Source organism: Harpia harpyja, chromosome 11, assembly GCF_026419915.1.
Source record: "Harpia harpyja isolate bHarHar1 chromosome 11, bHarHar1 primary haplotype, whole genome shotgun sequence".
Classification (NCBI taxonomy): domain Eukaryota; kingdom Metazoa; phylum Chordata; class Aves; order Accipitriformes; family Accipitridae; genus Harpia; species Harpia harpyja.
Window position 1 is genome coordinate 33,223,281 of NC_068950.1, and position 18,555 is coordinate 33,241,835.

The 18,555-nt window shown below is 54.6% G+C and overlaps 1 protein-coding gene across 5 annotated transcripts; it reads right to left on the reverse strand.

Annotated features, from left to right (window-relative positions):
• Positions 1–3,473: 3,473 nt before the first annotated feature.
• ELOVL1 (ELOVL fatty acid elongase 1) lies at positions 3,474–18,336 on the reverse strand. 5 transcript variants are annotated; one of them, XM_052801493.1, is made up of 9 exons: positions 18,286–18,320; positions 10,550–10,771; positions 7,248–7,306; positions 6,614–6,804; positions 6,366–6,446; positions 6,101–6,157; positions 5,661–5,766; positions 5,360–5,496; positions 3,474–4,937 (listed from the first exon to the last, which is right to left on the reverse strand). In XM_052801493.1, the coding sequence occupies exons 3-9, from the start codon at positions 7,291–7,293 to the stop codon at positions 4,683–4,685; spliced, it is 873 nt and encodes a 290-aa protein (XP_052657453.1). In that variant the 5' UTR covers positions 7,294–7,306; positions 10,550–10,771; positions 18,286–18,320; the 3' UTR covers positions 3,474–4,682. The 5 variants fall into 5 exon arrangements, with proteins under 5 accessions (XP_052657453.1, XP_052657456.1, XP_052657455.1 ...); XM_052801496.1 differs by lacking the exon at positions 18,286–18,320 and adding an exon at positions 9,189–9,322 and having other exon boundaries at positions 10,550–11,297; XM_052801495.1 differs by lacking the exon at positions 10,550–10,771 and having other exon boundaries at positions 18,286–18,336.
• Positions 18,337–18,555: the final 219 nt, after the last annotated feature.

The following is an 18,555-nucleotide window of genomic DNA, read 5'->3' on the forward strand; positions in this document are numbered from 1 at the left end:
AGACCCAAGCCCCTCCTCCCTAAGGTTTGAGATCTGGGCAAGTGGTGGAGCTCTTATTCTTTAGGGCCAGTCGGCAGGCAGCCTGAGCCTAGCACAGCCCTGAAGTCCTGGGAGAAGGAGGATGCTGTACAATGGCTGTACTTGTATATCTGTCCCAGCTAAGGCAATGCAGGTGTGTCACCTGCCTCACCACAGGTGGAAGCTGTAGCATGGGTGACTTAATAGCCCTCCATCCCTGACTGGAGTGTGTCAAAACTGACACCTCCTGGGGCTCCAGCCCTGTGATAGGGCTAGAAGGAAGAACCCCTGACTTGCTTCAGCTTCCACAGAGTAGTGAACCAGCTCTGAACTGGCCCCTGCCTAAGGCAGGGCCCTCTGCCCAGCTGCTGCCTGCTTTGGTGCCAGCTGTGGTGGGGAAGAGCAAGGCTCAACTGAAAGCACAGTTTATGCTGTGTCCTTACTGTGCCACTGCAGGCACCTACCTGCAGTGATAACCTGTGCCAGAGCCTTGTTCTTGGCAGTCTGAGCTGTAGTGGTGCCTGCACACATCAGTTAAGTCTTGTTCTGCTACATGCAGCCTCTGTGCTGCAGCCAATGCTGCCTGGTCTTACAGTGCTGGAGTAGAATAGCTACTTTTGCACTGAGTTTAGTACTGAATTTAAGAGCCAAATGCTATTGGAAAAAAAGTGGGGGCTGGAAACATACAGCAACAGCTGTAATCACCCCAAAGGCCAGAAAGGGGTTGGCAATGGCATGAACAAAAGGTTAGTTTACATTGCTACAGCCAGCTTAGACATCATGCAAGACACTCCCAAAGCACCATAACCCCAGTGCCCAGCTCTTAGTCATATGTTCTTCCAGCAGCCCTGATCTCCCTCCTGGTCCTAAGCTTGAGGTTGCACACAGGAATGCAGGCAGCAAGGCTCAGCTGACATTTGGTAGAGCTTGACTTCCCAGCACTTGGAAAAATGCATTTTTTTTCCCAGGCTCAGTTATGCTGGTGCAAGTTGCAGGGAGCATATTTGAGCCTTTACCTAAGCAAGAGCCAGCACAGCCACAGCAGCCATGCTGCTCTGCATATTGGAGCCATGCTGTCTGAGGTTGTGAGGCTGCACCAGACCCACCATGCCTGTCCTTCAACTGCACCAGCAGAGCCCAGGGGCTGCACAGCTGATTAGCACCTTGGCCTGTGCAAAGCAGCTTGACAAAGCCTGTGCCTCCCATCAGCCTGTGATTATCTGAGGGTGGATTATTATTAACTGTTTTCACCTTCCTCTCAGCACAGTACCATGCTGTACCTGGCACCAGGCTTCTCCTCTGCCTAAGCTTTAAGCCAGCTGCAGCCTTCAAAGGTGGGCAGTGTTGGCACCAACTCATGGTGCACTGAGGCCAGGCAGTGTGCCCCCCACACCCACCAGAGCAGCCCCACACCTGTTGCTGACAGGGCAGGCACAGACTCAAAAACCAGCTTGCAGCAGCTGAGCCCAGCACCTTCCCAGCAGGGCTGTTGGTGCATCCCCATCCGGCCACCTGGGGAAGAGCAGGGGAAGTCTGAGGGAGGAAGAGGCAGCTCTTCCCTCCTCTTCAGAAGCAAACCCTAGGGCAGCAGCTGGATCAAATGGGGACAGGGGCAGGAACCCATATGCAAGGTTGGGCTTTTTCCCAGAGCTGTGCTGCTGTGGTAGAAGCCCTGCCCCTCACCACTGTAGTTTGATGCTGGGAGTTAGCACAGGCTTGCCTTAAGCAGATTAAGGCTTCCACTGGTTCCTGACCATGGAAGGAAGGCTTTATATGCCTGAAAGCGGGTGTATTTTCTTCACTCCTATGTAGTAGTAGAGCCTGTCTTGACTTTCTCCTTAGCACATACCAACCCCCAGAAGCTGTGCATTACCCACCCCTTGAAAGTCCTCCAAGTATTACTAGAAGGTGATAGTATTGCAGTATCTTCATTTGGCCCCATACTGGTCCTACTGCCCCAGAGCAAGGAAGGAGCTGGGCACTGATCCAGCACACCCAGGAAACACTGCCATATAAGGTGTGATTTCAGCTCAGAGCAGCAGCCCAGGCTGACCATGACAGCATATAAATTACCAAGCACCATGGCCAGCCCACAGAAAGATCACAGCTAACAGGAACAATTGGAGGAAGGGAAAGCAGAGCACACAAAGGGAACGGCCTGTTTTAAAGTGAGAAGCATAAGGAGTTTAAACTATCATTACTATTTTGGGCAAAACCAAAGACAGTCCTGTCTTCACCAAGAGCCAGCTGGGGGGCAGGGAGGAGGCAGGTAGACAGGAAAAGCTCCATCTCAGCTGTACTGTCACCTACAGCTTCTGAAGCAGTGACTTCTAAGCACTGAACTAATGTTCTGGTTCCTGCTGAAATGGTGAGCAACAAGTTCTCCTGCCAGTTCTTGCCCACAGAGAAGCAGCAACAACTGGGAGAACACTACACAGTGCAGCAGCCAGATCCCATTTTAAGGCTTCACACATACAAGGGCACTGAGCCCTGTAAAATGGGGTGATGCCCACGTGCAGTTAGGCATATTGGTCACACGAGTTCAGATCACTTGAAAAGGTTTTCCTACATTTCAGAGGTGTGCAGCAGCTCAGACAGGGTCAGCAGAGCTTTCCCTCACACCAAGCCCTGCTCTAGGGCTTTGGCTGGACATCCACTAAAGCCCTCCCACACCCCAACCAAAGCTGCAGTGAAACTCAGCTTCTGGAGGCCTGCTGGTCTAATGCATTCCTCCCAGCCACAAGCAGCCCAGCCAGCTACCCACCCCTCTTTCCAGGCTTGAGTCATCAATCACCTCAGCTGGCCTCTCTGCACAGGTCACAAGGTGATGAGGAAGGCAGCACTGCACTACAACAGCACTGAAGGGAAGCCAGACTGTCTCAGGTGGTAGAGACAACAGAGCACAAGCTGGCAAAACACACTTCTGTAGCAAGAACAAGGCAGCAGCAATGTAAACCTCCCTCTGATCAGCCCAAGCTATGTTCTGCACTGATCCACACTGCAGGGGCATTCACAGGTGGCAGCAGCTCTAGCTTCAGCAGATGCAGAAAGCAACAGACTGCTGTTTTGCCATCACCTGGGCTTCCAGGGTCTCTATTCCCTCTGCCACACCTCAGCTCCCCAGGATTTCTGAGAAGCAGCAGCTCCTTCTGGGCAGCTGGCCCTGGTCCCAGCCCACACCCACACTCCACCCCAGCCATTCTTTCACAGGGTGGAGCCACTTTCACAACAGGAGCCTTGACACATTTCCTGCCCTGAGCACCCCTCTACCAAAACACTTGGAAACAATCTGCCATCTGCTTCATCAGCACACTGCTATCTCCCTCTCCCCCCAACACACAAACCTGCTACTCCAGCTGCTTCTCCCAGCCCTGCCTCCAACCACACTGGGCAGGACCAAGCATCTGGAACAGTTTCTGAGCACAGCAAGCCAGGAAAACAAGAGAGCAGAGCCATTTCTCCTTCTGTCTGTTTATTTGTGATAGAAGAGCAGCCCAATCTGACAGGGCCTGGCTCCTTCACCTCATCCTCAAGGCCATCAGCATGGTTTTGGTTACAGCCAGAGCAGGTGATGGGCACCAGGCCCAGGATTGCTGCTGCACTGCCCTGCTGTAGGGCAGAGCACACCTTCACCCAGGCCCAGTCAGTTCCACAGAGGCAAGAGGTGCTCACTGTTACACCACAGCAGGGCACGCTACAACCATCCTCTGCTCATGCTCATGCTGGGCCAGAGCAGGGCTGGTCCCAAGCAGGAGAGCCCAGGAGCTGATTCTAGGGGCAATTATTGCTCAAGTCTCAAGTTTGCAGGAATGGAAGTGGTCCAAACCAAGGCTGAGCTTGGCCTCCCCCACTCTAGAGCAACCCACCAGCTGCCATACAGGATCAGGCAAGTGTGGCTAAAACACACACCAAGCACCCAGCCCAGGCACAGAAAGGCAAGGCAACCTGGGCTTATCATGTGGGGGAGGCATTTCAGGCTGTCACAACCCCTGCTACATACTAGGCACCGGGCATGTGTACTGTACTGGGCGGGTCTGGGCCCTCAAGTCCCATATGCACTGCCCCTACATTCTCCACAGCCATGCCTGAGCAGATACGCCAGGGCAGAACCCCCAACCTGGGTGCACAGGACCAGAAGGGACATGCAGCACTGTGGCATGGAACAAAGCAGCACAAGGCATGGTAGAGCAGGAGCACTCACGCTTTAGCTGGCAGCATCAAGCAGCCAGGGACAAGTCTGCTCATCCACACAGGCTCTGATGAGACAGGGAAGAGGAGAGGGCACCAGGACAGGGACCGGTCTCTTCTTTTGGTCCTACTCAGAAGGAAGTGGCCCCCAGGCAGAAGGGCCAGATGTAGGCACTTGGGGAAGTTCCTTTGGAAACACTGGAATGGGACTGCAGCCCCACAGCTGTGATGCAGGCAGCTGCCTCTCTGCTCAGCAACACCAAGAAACAGCACAGGCCCTCCCAGGAGCAGGAGAAGTTGCCCATGGCTGCTCAGAGCAGAGGGGCTGGGCATGCAGACAGAGGACAGCAGGGCTCGGCACAGGGGTACAACAGTCTGTAGGCACTTGACTTGGCTAGTGGCACCCAGGAGCAGGGGAACAGGTCCCAGCTGCCTCTGCCCCGGGGCTCTCATTGGCTCTGGGAGGGCCTTGCCCTCTAGTTGGCTTTGACCTTGCCGTTGGTGACAGTGCCATTCTCATGGATGCTGCTACCGTTGTGCTGGGCTGCTTGCTGAGCCACCCGGGGCAACCGTTTGCCCTTGGTGTAGGACTGGTACCAGAAGTTGGAGAAGAGGATGAAGAAGATGGTCCCATAAATCCAGATGAGGTGGATGAAGATGGGGAACTGGTACTGGCAGCTGGGCATGAAGTAATACTGGGAGATGTGGATGGAGACAATCACAAACTGTGCCTGGGAGCAAGGCAGAGCAGGGATAAGTTATTCATGAAAGCAGGGTCAGGGATCCCACTAGAGACCTTCTTTCTAAATGAAACCATTAGGCTCCTTTCCCACTCTGAAGCAGAGGTCCTTATGGTGAGGTACCATCAGCAGCAGCTGGAAAAGGCAGGCACAAGTCTCAAGGCAGCATGTGCCTCTCACCCTCCCAACATGGTTGCAGCCCAGGGGCAGCAGGCTGAGCAGCACCCACACCCTAACCAGGCTGTTAGGGCTATGAGAGGCCCACAGTGGACCAGAGCTGCTAGAAACCCAGAGTGAGAGGCTACAGAAGAGACAACTACAGCTGCTGGCTGCGCTGTCATAGCTACAAAGGCTGGCCTGCCCCTCACATCAGAGGCTGAGGGCACATGCTCTGCTCCACAGCCCAGACTCACCAGCTGGATGGCTGTAATGTGCTTCTTCCACCACAGGTACTTCTGAAAGGCAGGTCCCGCTGCTGAGAGTCCATAGTAGAAGTACATGACAACATGCACCATGGAATTGATCATGGCATGGAATGAGCCCATTCCCCCTGTTAAGACAGATTTTCATTAGCATAAGTCAATCCTCTACAGCAATCAGCACTACAAGGAGCTCCTAGGAGCCCAGCAGGGCCAAAAAACCCCTTCTTCTCAGCATGCTGTGGCTAACCCCACCCTTTCCCCAAGCTGTGCACCCAGGCAGTTTCCACCTTACCTGGACCAAACTTTGCTCCCCACCACCAGCTCCAAGGCAGAACAGAGTGGTGGAAGAGGTGCAGGAATGTGACCTGTTCATTCTTCTTCCGCAGGACAAAGATCACCTGCAATAAGATCCCAACAGCATCAAGGACCTGTAGCCCTGGGAGCACCTAGAGCAGGCTGGGCCACTAATCCACAGTGTCTGATCTCAGTGATGCTTCCCCCATCTCCAAGCTCACTGCTGCCACACATTAGGTCACCCCACAGCTTCCAGAGCTATAATATGCCAGGAGTGGCCTCTGCAATAGCCCAGAGTAGGCTCCTTGGCAGTGGTGCCAGCCAGAAGCACTACCAGGTCATACTGGAAGGGCTGAAGCAAGCACCTACCCCAAGCACACTGGGCCCCAACTCCCTGCCCAGCAAGCAGTGACAAGGCCTCCTCAGTAACTCACTCACCGTGTCTGTCAGTTCGATGAACTTGGAGAAGACAAAGAGCCAAGCAACACTGACCATCTGTAACGGAACAGGTTAACATTAGGGACCCACCTCAGCCTGAACATGCCCAGTGACCAAGGGTCTCTATACAGTAACCCTGAGGTGAAACCAAGGGTCAGGGACTGCAAGTCCTCTGCCTCAGGAGAGGCAGGTAGCTGTGACCTTGCTGTCCAAACAGAAGCACTAAATGCCATCCCCACTTATCAGGAGAGGGACAAGAACTCACCCTGAGGGCCTTGGGGTCCTGCGAGAAGTCCACAGGGTCACATCGCCAGGTGTAACCAGTAAGCCACCCTGCCATCAGGAACTGCAACAAGAGCATCATCAGGGTGAGGCCAAACACATCACCTACTGCACTTCCCAAGTCCTGCACAGCAGGGCTGGGAACAGCCTACAAAAGGGCTCCCCATCACCCATGCAGCCTGTGTGCACTGCTTTATATATGCCAGACAAAGCCTACTGCTGACAACTCACCTCATAGACTATGTAAAGTGAGAGTCCCACCAGAAAGAAGTTGTATAGCACCATGAACGTCTTCAGGTTTAAAGGCTTCCTGTTGGCCATTAGCCGGGGACCCAAGGATAGTACAAAGTAGACGTATGCCAGAAGGATGCCCATCACAAGGAACGGGGACTGCATCAGTGGATAATCAGCAATGCGGGGGTCTGCAGAGAGAGCCACAGTGCGAAGCAGTTAGCATCCTCACCCCAATCTGCTGCCAGCAATGCTATTCCCAGAGTGGAGGCAAGGACATGGCAATCCTGTTCTCCCAGGACAGGTGTGCAGGTAGGGGGGCAGTCTGGGAGCAGAGGCTGATGAAGCCAGCCAAGCTTAGTAAGGTACAGCCTGAAGCTACACTGCAGGGCAGCCTGGAAATCTTCTGCCCAGGAGGGTGCAAGTGCCCCAAAAGGGCCTGCACAGGCAATGAGGCAAGACAGTCTCATAACAGGCAGCCCCAAAAAAACCCAGAGCTGCATCTATGTCAGGGCAGAGGCAGGATGCAGCCAGACCCAGACTGCTTCAGGGATGACAGACCTCACCCCTGTGCCTGTGGCAGTAAGGCATGCAGGGCCACCTGCCCTGCAGCTGGGCAAAGCCAAACACTCACCTGCTTTCTTCATGAAGTCCTGATACATGGTCACAATCCCCTCCATGGTGGCAGTATCTCTGTGGAGAGAGAGAGAGGGCAGATCAGGCAGCTGTTTTCCCAGGAGGGCAGCCTTCAGAGTACAGCCCTGCAGATCAGCAAATTTCAAGCACAGCTTCAGAGATACAGTCCTGTGTTTCTGGCCAGCATTGCTCTCAGCAGATCACACACCAGCATCCCCTTTCCAGTTGAGCCACATGCTCCCCACTTCTCATTGAGCCTGGCCCTGTCTCCCCAGCTTTGCTGGGAACCCCATCATCCACCACCAGCAGTACTTCCAAGGCAGGATCTTAACATTTCAAGCCAGCTAGGAAAGCTTCCAAGCACTGTATCTCTAGCCCCTTAGTCTTGCTCCTGCTGTACAGGCTCAAGCATTATCACCCACAACCATGATGTTGCCACCAGCCCTGCCACCCATACCCACCCAGTGCACTGCTCTGCCTGACCCTGGTGCAAGGTCTCCAAGGGAGATGCAGAGCTGGCCCACACTCTCCACAGAGCAGTGCTTTTATCCTCAGCTTTGGGCTCCTGCCCACTGATCCCCACCAGAGAAGCAACACAGCATCACTGGCAGACCCACTGCATGAGGAAGGAAAGCCATCAGTTCAGAAACAAAACAACAGTTTCTGGTGTCAGAGTTCCTGGTTTCACATCCTTGCACAAAACCCTCCTGACAAGAACTACCACCCCATAACTCAGCACCTCAGAGGCTCAGTGCATCTTACTTGACAATGACATTTCCACTCCCCTTCCAGACAGGGGACAGTATCCCCAGGCAGTGGAGAAAGCCATAGGAGAAGGATATGAGGCTGCAGGGAGAAGGACTGGCACTCCCCACACTTGCTCAGCCTCACTATGAGCACATACCAGACAGTGATCCAGGCAGATGCTCTCCAGAAAAGCAGGAAGGGCCCAGGCTCTTGCTGCTGCTGGCAAGTTTGAAACACCCTCACCCAGCCCCCTGTGCTCCCCAACCTCTCCCCAGCCCACAGGGCACCAGAGCAACAAGAAGAAAGGCAGAGCACAGGCCCAGCCTCACCTGACTCACCCACCTGCGAGGGAGGCATTCCCCACAGCTGCTACCAGGCACTCCACCTACCCCTTCATCCAGGAAGGTGCACAGGAATCGCTGCCCACACACACCCCTGGGGAAATGGGTCCCCAGCCTCCCCAGGAAGTTTATTGCTGCCACCACCAGGAAGCATGCAGCCTCTCCCAGACCAGCAGCCAGGAGGCTGAAGCCAGAGTAACCTTCTCCCCAGTAAGGCCCCACTGCTACCAGCAGCCACTGCTACCTCAAGCCCTCACCAGCCAGCACCAGCATCACTCCTTCAGCTTTGCTTGAAGAGGAAGAGCTCAGCAAAGTTCTCTCTGCTCTAGCTGGGACCCAGGCAGGACAGCAGCAGACACTACCAGTGCAGTGCTACCAAGCACCTACGTGACAGGCTTCACTGGCAGCAATCTTCATAGGGCCTGGCACACACCATTCTGGCTCACCATTCTCTGCAAATCACTTTAGTGCAGCAACAATGCTGGCTCTGTGCCTGCCCAGTCATACCCTCTCTGCTTCTCCAAAGTGTGGAGTATCACCCAACCTCTCTGCAACAGCAGGGGGGTAGAACAGCTCTCCCCCTTCACCCCCCACCCCTCAAAGTACCCACTCCTCCAAGCAAGGCTCCAGAGCAGCCTACACAGCCACGCACCCCAAGGACAGAGTGCAAGAAGTATTGCTGTGCTTCAGAAAGCACAGAAGGTGGTTCCTCACACCACCTTGGAAGCAGCTGCAGCAATAGGGCAAAGCCTGCTCAGGACTGATCCCCCACACCTCAGGTGCACCAGCAGAACAGATGCTCACCTTCCCAACCCAGGGTTTCAAGGCATTTAATAGCAAGTAATACTCACTTGTGGTATCACTGTGATACAAGTAATATTTAAGGTCCTGGGCGCTGCCAAGATTATCCACTCTCCACATGCAGCAGAGGCCAGAAAAGTGTAGTAGGAACTATAGCATCCTTGAGAGCCACTGAAGGCTCCAGCTGTGGGAAATGCAGTAAGTACAAGTCCTGAAAGCTGCTGAGCTTTAAGTTGCTTTAATGGCTAAGAGCAAGCTCCAAACTTGTCTGTCTAGTTTCAGCTTTCAACCACTACATCCAGCTACACCTTTATTTGCTAGATTGAGGAGCCCTCAAGAGTTAGTTCCCAGCACAGGTACATGACTATTCAAGCTCTGTGTTTATCTTATCAAGCCAAATGAGTCAGCCTTACTATAGGTCTAGGGCAGAGACAAAACTCCTGCAGAGTAGTTGCCTATTTTGGGAAGACTAGGATGAGAAGATAGTTCAGTCACCGACAAGCTCAGAGCTACATCTCACACTGCAGGGAAACACTTGAGCTCAGGCACTACAGATTACTTTGCTGACCCTGATGGCAGCAAGGCTCCAGCATCACTGGCCAACTAGGACTCCAGCTCAAAACAATTCAGGGTCCCAGGACACTGGAGACTTGGGTGAGAAGACTCACACTGCAGTTTTGCTCTGACAGAACTGCTGAAGGCTGCACAGAGCACACAGCAGACAAGGGTCATCCTGGCAGCAGCCCTGAACCCAGACAACTATCCCCCCAAGCAGTGGGAGAAGCCCACTTCAACCCAGCACTAGCACAGAAGTCCCCACCACTGTGAACAGCAACAAGTCCCTCTTACTGCTGTGTCTTGTGAAGCACCTCCACCACACCTACAGCCATACATGCCACAGGGAGACAGGAAACATTGGACCGGTCCTGAGCATGGGCTCTGGCAAGCACTAGGACTTCTATCAGGGCAGAACTAGCAGGATTATGCTACAGGCCCTTATGAAAAGGACCTGTGCATTTTCCACAGCTTTCCTAGGCAGAACATCCTGCTGCAGCTAGAACCACCACATCTCCAGGGAACACCCAAGGTCTTCGGGTCTTTGCAAGCCCTGGTATCCACAATAGCATGCTACATGGTCCTGCATTAGACAGAAGCTGCAGTGTGCCTTGCTCAGTGAGCAGAAGCAGGTATGTCTCACCCTTCTCTGTCTCCGGGGGGCAGCCACTGGCCTTGGGGTGTTGGCAGTTGAGCTCCAAAGGGGGAGTTGTAGAGCAGGCCCAAACATTACCTTCACTAAGCAGGAGGATGCCAAGTACACTGGCCTGCCTGAGCCATGATGGCACCATGCCAGCCCTTCTGCTGCAGGCAGGGGTTTTCCAGCGCAGAGCAGCATCTGGGAACCTGAACTCACCTCTGCCATCTCCTCTGTGTACAACACCAGTACTTGATGTCCCTCTGCACTTTGAGAGAGGTTCACCATCCATCCAGGCATCTGCTCTTACTGCCCTCCATGCTACACTGTGCATCACACACTGTAGGCATTTACAGCTCAGTGGTTGGTATCTGTCCTCTCTGCACAGGGGAGACACTCTCCTTTGACTCCTCCTGGATCCTTATCCTCTTGGGCAAGGAGCTGGGAGGAGATAGGGAACCCAAAGCTGAGCCTTGAACAGTTGAAGAGAAGTAAAGAAAACAGGTCCAAGCATCCCAAAGCACCAGGAACCCTGGGGGGCCAAACACACCCTGCACAATACCTGGTGACCTTGCAACAAATCTCCTTCCACCTCTCACCAACATGGGTGTCACTCCCCCATCTCAGTGAGAAAGTTCCCACTATTTGCAAACCAGAGTATCAGGCCACATTCTGCCCCTGTAACCAACAGCAAGGATTAGATACTTGCTTACACCAAGCAATGTGTACACTGCATATTTCCAACAAGCTACACAACTAATTAGTGCAACTTCAGCAAGAACAGCAAGGCCCTTTATAACCAGCCCCAGCAGCCCAAGAGCAGTCAGACCACAGCATCATGAACCATGACACTGACAGAGACCAGAGCTCATCCCAGTTAGTTTTGTTAACAGCCTTGCAGGGTATATCTCTCCCCAAACAGCAACCATCTGCAAGCAACACTCAGCCCCAGCCATCCAACACCCAACACTCCTACCCCATCAGCATTTGAGTCAGAAATCAGCCTGTAATAAGCGTGAAAGCAAGCCACCTTAATCTCCCCACTATTTTAATTACAGGCAGCACTAAAACAGTCTGATAGGTGGCCACAGAGCTGCCACCCCAGGGAGAGCTGGCACAGGGCCCTTGCTGAACTGGCTAAAGCAGGCCTGGCCCCTGTGGGGATCCTAAGGGAGCAGCAACCCTCAAAGGTCAGGAGATAACCAGTTGGCCAGATATTAAACCAACCCACATCCCTGACCTACAAGCTGGCAGCAAGGCTTGCTGCCTGATGCAGCTCTGAGCTCCACAGCCTCTCAGGAAGACAGATCTTCCTCCCCCAGCTCCCTACCACAGCACCTGCCCAGCTTCCTGGAGCTCCAGAAAGTCACTGTGGGGTCCAGCAAGGCATGCACACAGCTCTGTGCACCCAGGGAGTATGTTTCCCAGCAGAGCTATGGGTACCTGTGGTTCAAAAGCATCTGCCAGTAGCAGCTGCTGCTGTGGAAGAGTGGGACTGACCAACCCAGGGTCTGGTGGCCCCAGACCAGGCTGTGCACAGCAGACACTGAGGTTGGCACCTCAAACCATCACCAAGAGCTGTCAGTCACAGCTCCAGGAGATGCTTTCCTGAGCTTATACACAAGTGAATCCAGCAAGATGAGGAACCAATTCAGCCCTAAACACACAAGCAGCAAGGCAGTCGGAGCAAGACAAGAGGGAGAAAGAGCCTGGCCAGCCCTAAGCAGCAAAACCCTGTTCTTTATCAACTCTGCAGTGGAATCACTCTAAGACTAAAGTTTACCAAGAAGCACAGAAAACTGGATTTGGATCTCCTTCTGCCACTCTGTGCCCAGGTGAAAGGAAGAGGGGCCTGTAAGCAGACAGGGCACACTTGCTTCACACAGAGCATCTCGGGACACCAGCTCAAGCACATGCAGCCAAAAGCACTCAACAGGAGAGCTGTATTCAAGTACACCTGCATTACTGCTAATGGTTTCAGCAATCTGACTGAAGACTCAGTTAAGGCACTATTGTCCACATGCTACTAAAGTCATTATTCTCCCTCTCAAGAGAAATCACAGCCTAAAGAGATGCCTGTGCACCAGCTCATAGGGCACAGAAGACCAGTCTGGCAGGAGAGCATGAGCTGCTATGCTTCAAGTGTGGAAAGCCATACCAGCAGATTAGGGCAGAGCAGGAATGTAGCTCTCCTAGCCTGGCACCTTGGCTCTAAGGATTTGGGACAGAGTCTGATCAGAGTTTGAAGACAACCAGTCCCAGAATTCTCAGCTCACAACATAACTACAAAGTCTACAAAGAAACTTCAAGCTACCACCACCAGATCAGTTTTCCAACTTGAATCACATCCATTTGTCACTTCCTCTGGCTCAGCTACTTCATGCTGAGTGTCAAAGGACATGGCTAACAGCCTGGTACCATATGCTCTGCATCAGTGTACTCTGAAGTCAGTACAGGAGGACAAAGTCAGTATAGGAAAGAAGGGATGCAAACTCTCAAACCCTTGATATGTAACAGCTCTTGCAAGAGCTGCCATTGCAGCTGCTGCAGGAGTCACACTGGCTCCAAGTGGCAGGAAGTGACCCATCTGAAGTTGGAGTTTCCCCATCTTTACCAAGTGTGTGTTAATACCCCACCACTATCTCACACAGTGGCTGTAAAACCCGTAGGCCTTTGGATAGCATCCTACAAACAGAGATTAAGCTCTCCCCTTCCCGTGCTCACTGGAAGCAAGGAGAGCAAGATGAGACTCCCAGATCAGCAGGCAAGCTCTGCAGAGCCTGGGCAGTCAGTGTGGTACCTCACAAGCTTTTAAGGGAGGGAACAAGCCCATTGCAATATAGTACTGGTAACCTTGTACAAAAACCAAGGCAGGTAATCAGACTTCAAGGTCCCACAAGAGCATACATTGCAATAAAAGGCCTACAGGCACAGCACAGTGTTTTTTCAGGGACAGCACCTCCCCAAGCTGATCAGGCAAGCTGTTAGAGTAGGCTTACACCTTATCACATTCAACACTGGTGGCTGCGTATTCAGGGCACTGATATCAGTACAGATGAGAGCAGTTGGGGAAAAAGCAGGGAAAAGGCAATATTAGGTAGAAAGTCTGACATAGCAAGGAACAAACGAGTAAAGAAGTGAAGGACGAAAAGAAACAGAGGGTGAGATACCTACAGAAATAGAAAATAAGGTATTTCCTTTCCAAGCTAACCACACTGAGCTGTGTCAACTCCCTCATGCAGCACCAGGTGAGGGGGGAAGGAGGTGGAGGTGGCTGGGCTCCCTCTCCAAAGCAATGGCACCTGGCAGACCCCCAGGGTGCACAGGAGAGCAGACTCAGGAAGGACAGAACTAGGCAGGCAACAGAGGAGGGCAGGCAGGGCTAGACCAACCCAGGCCAACTCCCAACACCTACTTCTAGAAATAGGTCAAGTCTTCTAAAGCCCTCTGGCAAAGGAACACAGAGCACCCCTATCTGGAGGTGGGACACACTGCACCAGAGCATTCATCTCTGGTTTTAATCATTATGCAAGTGCCTCACTACAAGGCTCCACACAGCAGTTCTGTAACCATTACACAGTAGTGATGACTGTGCTCTGTCCCATCTGGGCCTGTGCATTAATTGGACAGGCACACCAAGACAAGATGGACATTAGAAGTCTACAAAGCAAGATGCAGAAAGGAAAGACTCCTAAATTCCCTCCAACAGCTCTATCTGGACCATTCAAGAAGCCCAAGTGTGAACCCAGAGCCACTTCTCATTGAGACAAGGGGTCACTGCCTGGAACTCACATGACATCAGCTTCAGACCCCCCTACCCTCCACACCAAGAAGGCAGTGCAGTCACACAGCCACCTTATAACAAGAGAAAGGGATGTTCTCTGACAATACTATAGACATCAGACTCCAGCAGCACAGTATACACACCACAGATCCCAATAGGCACAACGCTTAATAGGCACCACCTTTAACAGGGTTCACAGCCCTCCAGACAAAAAAAGAAGCATTATGCCCAATTATCTCCACACAGGTATAGATGGACCATTCAAAGCCAGGGCTGGTGCTCCTACTGCTGGTCCTGTACAGACAGGGAAAGCCTCTTAGGGTTAAGTAGAAGCAGCATGAGATATAAAACCATATGTATACAGAGAAACTCTATTAACAAACCATGAGAGCAAACTAGCTGATCTGATGTACAGGGTAAGAGCACTCCTTGCAGCAAGACTGGGGACATGCTGCCACAGCAACAGCTTACCACCCTGATCCATCCCACACGGAAGAATCAACCAGAAATTAAATACCCTGTGAGACACTAAGGGAAATCAAGAACCATCAGACCCAGTTACCACCTCCACCATCCCCAAGCCACTAAAGTCTCAGTTAGCATCCAGACACAGGCCTGCTGGTGGGGAGCTGGCTGTGGCAGCTGCAACTTGTCATCTGAGCAACAGCAGCCCCACAACTCCTGCAGGGAAGACCTCTGGCTCCTGGGGACCGGTTCCTCCCTGCAGGAGACCAGGCTGCCTCACCTGTTTGACTAGCAAGAACCAGACTTTCCACCCCAAGTGCTCCCACCATCTGACAGCCAGTAGGGCACATGCTAGCACAAATCCAATACAAAAAGCATAGAAACACAGAAGATCTCTTGGGCCATCACATGCACCACTCCCAACATCTCCTGCAAGCTTCTTCCTAAAGGAAAGATCTCACCGAGTGCCCATGCTGTAACCCCAGCAGAAAAGGGGAAAGCATTCACCCGCAACCTTCAAGGACAGTGCCAAGCCAAGCATGCAGCAATGCACCTGCTTCTGATGCCAGCTTTTCTCCACCAGGAGAGAAAGGAAACACTACACCTTGAATAAGCTCACTTATTTTCACCTCCAAAACATGGTGCAAGACACCTCTAGGTCAGAGTGAGTTTTTACTCTCCTAGCCTCAGTTTTAACAGTACTTTCTCTCATATTTCACTTCTGCCCAAAGGACCATATGATCCCCCCCCATCTAACAGACTTTCAGGAAACAGAGGTGAGAATATGACACAGGGCAGAACTGCAGAGGCCCAGGCTGTGTGGGTGGCATGGCTTAATCCCTACAGCAAGATGCAGCAATAGATGCTGTAATAGCTGGCATCATGCTATTTCTCATAGGAACAGGCTGTCAGCAGCAGCTCAAACCCATGAGCTAGAGGGGCTTCCTAGGAAAGAGATAAGACACAGCAGTCTCAGTCAAGCACCAAGGCCTCAGCTGGCTTTTTGACTCTTCAAACCATCCTCAAGAAGCTGCCCAGCAGGTCTGGTGGGAAGGTCAGCTCCATCCAGCTAGGAATCTGCCCTGGCTGCATTCTGGCAGAAGAGAAGGTGGTCAATTTGGGGCAGCACAGCAGGATGGATGCACTGCTGCACAGGCAATCCTGGTCTCTGAGAGGGGAAGAGATGCTCTGAGGGAATGCACTAGCAGGGAAAGTGCCCTGTGTTATCCCATGCTGCCCACTGAGCGCAGGAAGGGGGATTCACCCCACTTCCTGCCCTTAGGACTCCAGAACCAAGGTGGTCAGTCCCAGGGAAAGCACCTGACAGTCCCCCCACAGGAAGCAGCCTAGGCACTGAGGCATACAGACTGCCACCCCCAAAGCCTCCCCCCCTGTCACAATGCCTATGTATTTACACTGTCTCATTTAGCTTGTTACAGAAATCAAAAAGCAGCTTCCCCAATTGCCCCTTCACTACAGCAGAGGAACAGGCCCACATAAGAGACCTACAGACCAAGCCCAGTACCGCCTGTGGAAGGTCAGATGAGCATTTGGCCATGGCTATTAAACCTGCAGTTGCCCAGCAAGTGCAGACCTCTGTGCATGACCACACACCAGTCCAAGGTAAGCTTGCAGCCAGGCTACTGCTGCCACCAGGAGGGTGACAGTGACCTCCTCCTCCTCCCACCGACGTTCCAGAGCAAGGGCCAGATGGAGGCCAAGCACCTACACGAGCCGGCACTCAAAGCTAACATTGTGTCACAGCAGCGGGGGAGGCCTGGTACCGCCACCCTGCCCAGAGGAGGAGGGAAAAGCCATCTCAATGGTACATTGATGCTGAGGGCTGTGTAGGAGAAAGCTCTCCGGCCACTGAGCAGCCAGCGCTGCCGCCGGAGGCTGCTCTCGCCCTGCTGCAGCGAAGCCCCAGCACACGACAGCCCTCCTCAAGCTGTTCAACGTCCCCACAGCTTTCAGCCAGGGCCGACCCCAGCGACCGCACCAGGGCGGAGGGTGTCGGGGAGCCGAGCGCAGTCGGGGTCCCTGGGCACCGCCCCGCACGGGCCTTACCTCCCACCCCCAGCGAGGCGGCTCCGGCACAGGCCCCCAGCCCCGCATCCCGCTGCCGGCCGGAGGGAGCTCTGAGCCCCGCAGGCCCCCCCCGCCCGGGAGCGGGAAGCGCGGGCGGCTCCCGGCAGGGCCTCGGGGTGAGGCACCGCCGGGGCCTACCGCCGCGCCGGGCCCCGGAAGCGCGGTGCCGCGGCCCGCTCGAGCGCCGGCACCGCCGCCGACGGGGCCTGTACGGCCGGGCCCGGGGCTGCCGCCCGGCTGGGGCCGTGGGGAGGGGCCGCTGCCTGACAGCCCGGCGGCTGCCGGCCCCCGGGAGGCCCCGTACCGCCGCCGAGGTGACTGGGGGAGGTTAAGCCACCTTCCAGCGAGCCCCGGCCGCGACCAGCCCCAGCAGCTGCCCCCAGCCCCACCAGAAGTGCCAACATGGCAACGCCGATCCCCTTCCCTGAACCTGTGCAGCCGCCAGATCTCGACGGAGAGGAAACAAACCCCGGCTCGGGGCTCATCCCTGCCAGCAGCAGGGAGGCAGTCCTGGCACAGCCAGGACCCCGTCCCCAGCACAGCCACCAGGCAAAGACCTGCCAGGCCAGAGGCCAGGGTGTTTGTGCCCTGGCACACAACCAGCGAGGAGAGACAGTCCTTCCTTCTGGCAGACTAGGAAAGCATCCCAAGCACCAAACCGAGACAGTACAGAAGGGACAGCTCTGGCATATGACTGCCCCAAAGGAGGGCAGCCCAGCTGTTGGAAAGGAATTACACCCTTCCCTGGGCACCCCGAGGGTGCTCTGGGACATTGGCACCAGGCTGTGAGCCTGGGGCTCTGGGGAGCACTGCAGCTCCTCACACCATCAGGACCCAGCTGCTCTTAAAAGCCACTTGAAGAACCCAGCTTGGACTCCACTTATCATCCTCCTTCCAACACAGGCAGGTTTGCACACTGCTGGCCTGTCACAGGCATCCACACTGCTATTATAGTTATCCCCCCTCCGGGGGGGGGTGACAGCCTCCACTAGCACCTTCCTGCCTGGTGGCAGCCCCACCCAGCCTCACCACCTGCCAAGAGCATGTCACAACACCCATCCCGCCCATCAGGCCACAGTCTCTCCAGACTCATCCCTTCACCGCTTTGGTGAGGGGCACACCACCCACCTCCTCCCATGCCCCAGAACATCCCAGGTGACAGGGACACAAACACACCCACACAAGCCTCCTCCAGCCTCTACCACTCCCGCAGGCTGTTTAGCAGGTGCCAAGCCAGCACATGGCCCCACCAGGGCAGGGCCCACCACCCCGGCAGGCAAAGCTGCAATCCCAAAGCCGATAAACCTCGCTAAGGCCTCAGCGCTCCCCTGCTCTGCGACAACCTCAGCAAACAGCCCCAAAAGCCCTTCCAGCACACACCAACAGCAAACCCCAAGCCACCACCAAGCTCAGACACCTCCCTCCTCCCAAACTCTCCCCCCCCCAAGAATCCAAAAGGACCCCTGGGAAAGACCAGGCATCCCCAGCCCAGCCCCACCAGACAGGGCTGGACGCCGGACCCAGCACCCACCGTCCCGGCTGGGTCGGTCGATCGGTCGGTCAGCCTGTCTGTCTTCCCCGCCCCCAACGTGTACACAGCCCGCCCGCACACACTCACCACCAACCGCACCCCGCTCTACCCGCCACCACCGCTGCCCCTACCCTTAAATGGGGCTGCCCTACCCCCCCTGCCGCTGCCGATTGGCCTCGGGGGTTCGAGCTCCGCCCTTCGAGGCGGAGCTCGCCTCCCGAAGCCAATCGGCGCTAGCGTCGCTGCCCGCCCATTGCGTAGCCGCGCCCACGGGAGCAGCGCCTGGCGGGCCGGGGCTGCGCAGCGCCCTGACATTTTGAGGGGGGGCGGTGCTGGATTTTGGGGCGGGTTTGGCTG